Consider the following 3,243-nt stretch of genomic DNA (forward strand, 5'->3'; position numbering starts at 1 on the left):
AGTATGACTGCAAAGCAGACAATGAAATGAAATAAGAGGCACATACATTGTCTACTACTCCCGCTTACTATGTAGCTGGTATGCAGGAAATTTTTTTTTTTTAAATACCTAACAGACTTACAGAAGAGGGCAGGAAAGCACTGAAAAGTTTTATATTCAGAAAAAAGTCCATGCCTAGTGGCTGGATCTACATATATTGACTTCTTGCAGTCGCAAGTACTGGTAATTCTCAGTGTACTTTAGGCTGTTTGGTCCTCTTAAGTTTGTAATTTTTTTTGGATAAGACCAGTTCATCTTTTTTCCAGCCTGGTGTTCTTTTATGCAGTTTGCATACTATTGCTTTGTGTCTCTTTACAAAAACAAAATAGAGAGCACAGATGAGGGAAATGAATGAACATCTCAGATTTTCTGTCAGTTTAGATGTGATTCAAGTCCAGACTTTATTCTGGGCTTGATTTCTGATTTTTGTATGGACAGTATTCATAAAAAGAGATAATAGCAAAACTTTCCCTTTTTTTTTAATAGAAAATCATGAAGATCTGTTCACCCAGGACATAAACCTGATCTCCGCAGAGGTACCAGTTGTCATTGTGAATGGCAAGGATGATGCGCACGATGTGGAAGAAGATCTCACTAAGCGGGTCAGCCAGTTAACCACTAGTACTGTGGAGAGCGTAGAGATTACAATTAAAACCTCTGAAAAGATTGAAGAGACCCTGTCCCCGGAGGGGTCGCCTTCCAAATCCCCATCAAAGAAGAAGAAGAAATTCCGCACGCCATCTTTTCTGAAAAAGGCCAAAAAGAAGGAGAAGGTGGAAGCATAAGTGCAGCTTTGTTAGGAGGTGACATTGCACATTTTTAGACCACATTTAAGTCGACCATTAACATAGTAGCGGTAGGGGTGTGCAGTAAACTGGACCTTAACCTAAGAACAAAACTGGAAAAGGTTTTATTAAAAGCAGTTTTATGTTAATTAAGAAGTTAATTCATCTCACACTTAGTGTGTCCAAAAATTGCTATGAGGGTTTGAAACGTTCAATAGTTTTCACGTAGAACTACGCTGGCAGGTGCTCAAGTACCATCATAGCAATATCGAATACTGTCACAATACACAGTAGCAAGTTACACCTGGAGTATTTTGCAGACCTGTAACATCTTCAGTACAGTGAGTCTCTAACAAAGTTGCTGTTGAGTGATCATACAATTTTTTTATTATTATTTTTAAACTGCTGCCTCACTTGGTAATCGGATCATACATTTTGTATTGTGATTTTTGACCATATATTTTATGTTTCTGTACCACTGTTTGAGTGCGTGCATATTAACAGCACACCTATAAATTTTTTAAGGTTAGATCACATAGAATTATTATACACTGGCACATAATATTAGAAGAAAAACTGTGTAAGAGATTTTATTTGGAATTATACAAAATGTGTAAGAATTTCATTCATCAATAACTTTTTGCCAAATATTTCATTTTAGTGAAATATAATTTTTGAAGACTTATTTTTTATTCTATCAGTTGGGGGAGAAAGCCCTTATTTTTCAATAAAGGGGATTTTATACACTTAACATTGATAACTTAGTTTAACTGGCAAAACAAAAAAAAAGATTTTATATGTTGAAATGTTTGTATACCATTCAGTATAAAAGTATTATAAGCATGTGAACCAAGCATTTAACAGTAGAGTGTATTTAAGGATGCTTGGGTTAGAGTGTACTTAAATATAATTCAGGAATCCAGGGACTTAAACACCCATAAGGTTAAAGCATATCAAGTTAACTGGATTCATGTTTAAATCTTACTGTTTTTCTCATGATACTGCTAATGAATGAAGAAAAATAATCTCTTAACAGAACCAAATGAAGGAAACAAAACTGTTTAAAAGGGAAAGTGAAATAGCAGGGAAGTAGGAGGAGACAAAGAGAGTAAAGTTTGGTGATTATTTTTGTTAAATATATGATATGGATTGTGGGATATTTTTATTAAATCGGCAAAATGACATTTCCACGTTAGAAGTTTAAATGATTTATATGGTTTCATATGGAGTTCACCTTATTTTTTTCACCTTCATTTGACATGTCGAAGGGTCTCATGACTCTGTTGTGTCCTTTGGATAAACCCAGAACAAATTAGAGCTTAGTGCCATGGGTAGTGGAGGTACTGCCACTTGCTCATTTTTACTGAGGTTTTCATTTTGCTTCTTTTACTGTATTGTAAATACAAACTAAACCTAGAAATTAACATAGGGCTTTTTCTTCGCTCTGTCTCAAAATTGCCATTGTACATCAGCCATTGCAATAGAAAATAAATTTAAAAGATCAGTGTGATTCCCAGATTGCCAGTTGAAATATTATGCAGTATATTGATTGTTTAAATATGGCTGGAGGGTTGTTTGGCATGCAAAAATGTTGATTATAGCATGTTCTGGGGCTGGTTAGCTTTGATCGTGTGAGTGTGACAATGCAGCGTTGGAATGGATCCTGGATACAATATTCTAGATATCACTAAATACTGGAATCAGTGTTTTTAATCTTAGTGGAACCTTTCAGTTGCTTAACTTGTTTTTTATGTTCTACATTATTTGTGTTGTATTACAACATACGTAGAAACAGTAACCTGTGAACTATGCTTTTCATAACTTTTTTTTATTTTTTAAATATATCTAAATGAATGCAATGTGCATAAATATTTTTTAAAATGCAACCGTGAACTATTTGCACCTTTTGCTAATGCCTCTATTTACTTGCTTTGGCATAAAGAATGAGCCAGCCAACTTCGTGTCCTGTGGAAAATATATAAATGTTATCTGAAATTGCTCATAGATGTAATGCTAATTAATGTTAAATCACAAATAAACAGTATTTTAAATAGATAGATTTTGTACCGCAGCCTTTGTTCATCTGTTACTATGATCTTCTTGGTTTTTTGCTTTATTTCGAGGAGCGTGGGGAAAAGCTGCCCTACTTAAAGTGCATCTTCAGCCCTTCCCCAGTCCAGCCTGTACAAGGGAACAGCTGAGAATCAGTGTTTCTGCTGCTAATTTATAGGTCAGAGTGACAATCCAGGAGTCCTGTGGCTAAAGCACCAAACCTGGCTCTCAGGAGCTCTAAAGGCTGTTATCCGATGCATCCGAGCGCCTCATACACCTTGGGCAAGTTGCTCTACCTGTCCCTGCATGTTTCCTTCTCTGCAAAGTGAGGTTGAGTGTAATGCTTTCAGAGCTGCAGCATGAGGGA

General features: G+C 35.6%; 1 protein-coding gene across 13 annotated transcripts in view; it reads left to right on the forward strand.

Annotated features, from left to right (window-relative positions):
- Positions 1 to 2,879, forward strand: part of ADD3 (adducin 3) — a 171,757-nt gene extending 168,878 nt beyond the window's left edge. For all 13 annotated transcript variants that reach the window (XM_006027556.3, XM_025208772.1, XM_025208773.1 and 10 more), the window contains one exon: positions 526 to 2,879. In XM_006027556.3, coding sequence (XP_006027618.1) covers positions 526 to 824 — 299 coding nt within the window. In that variant the 3' untranslated portion in view covers positions 825 to 2,879. The remainder of the gene's footprint in view (positions 1 to 525) is intronic.
- Positions 2,880 to 3,243: the final 364 nt, after the last annotated feature.

This window comes from Alligator sinensis, unplaced genomic scaffold (assembly GCF_000455745.1).
Source record: "Alligator sinensis unplaced genomic scaffold, ASM45574v1 scaffold559_1, whole genome shotgun sequence".
In the NCBI taxonomy this organism is placed as follows: domain Eukaryota; kingdom Metazoa; phylum Chordata; order Crocodylia; family Alligatoridae; genus Alligator; species Alligator sinensis.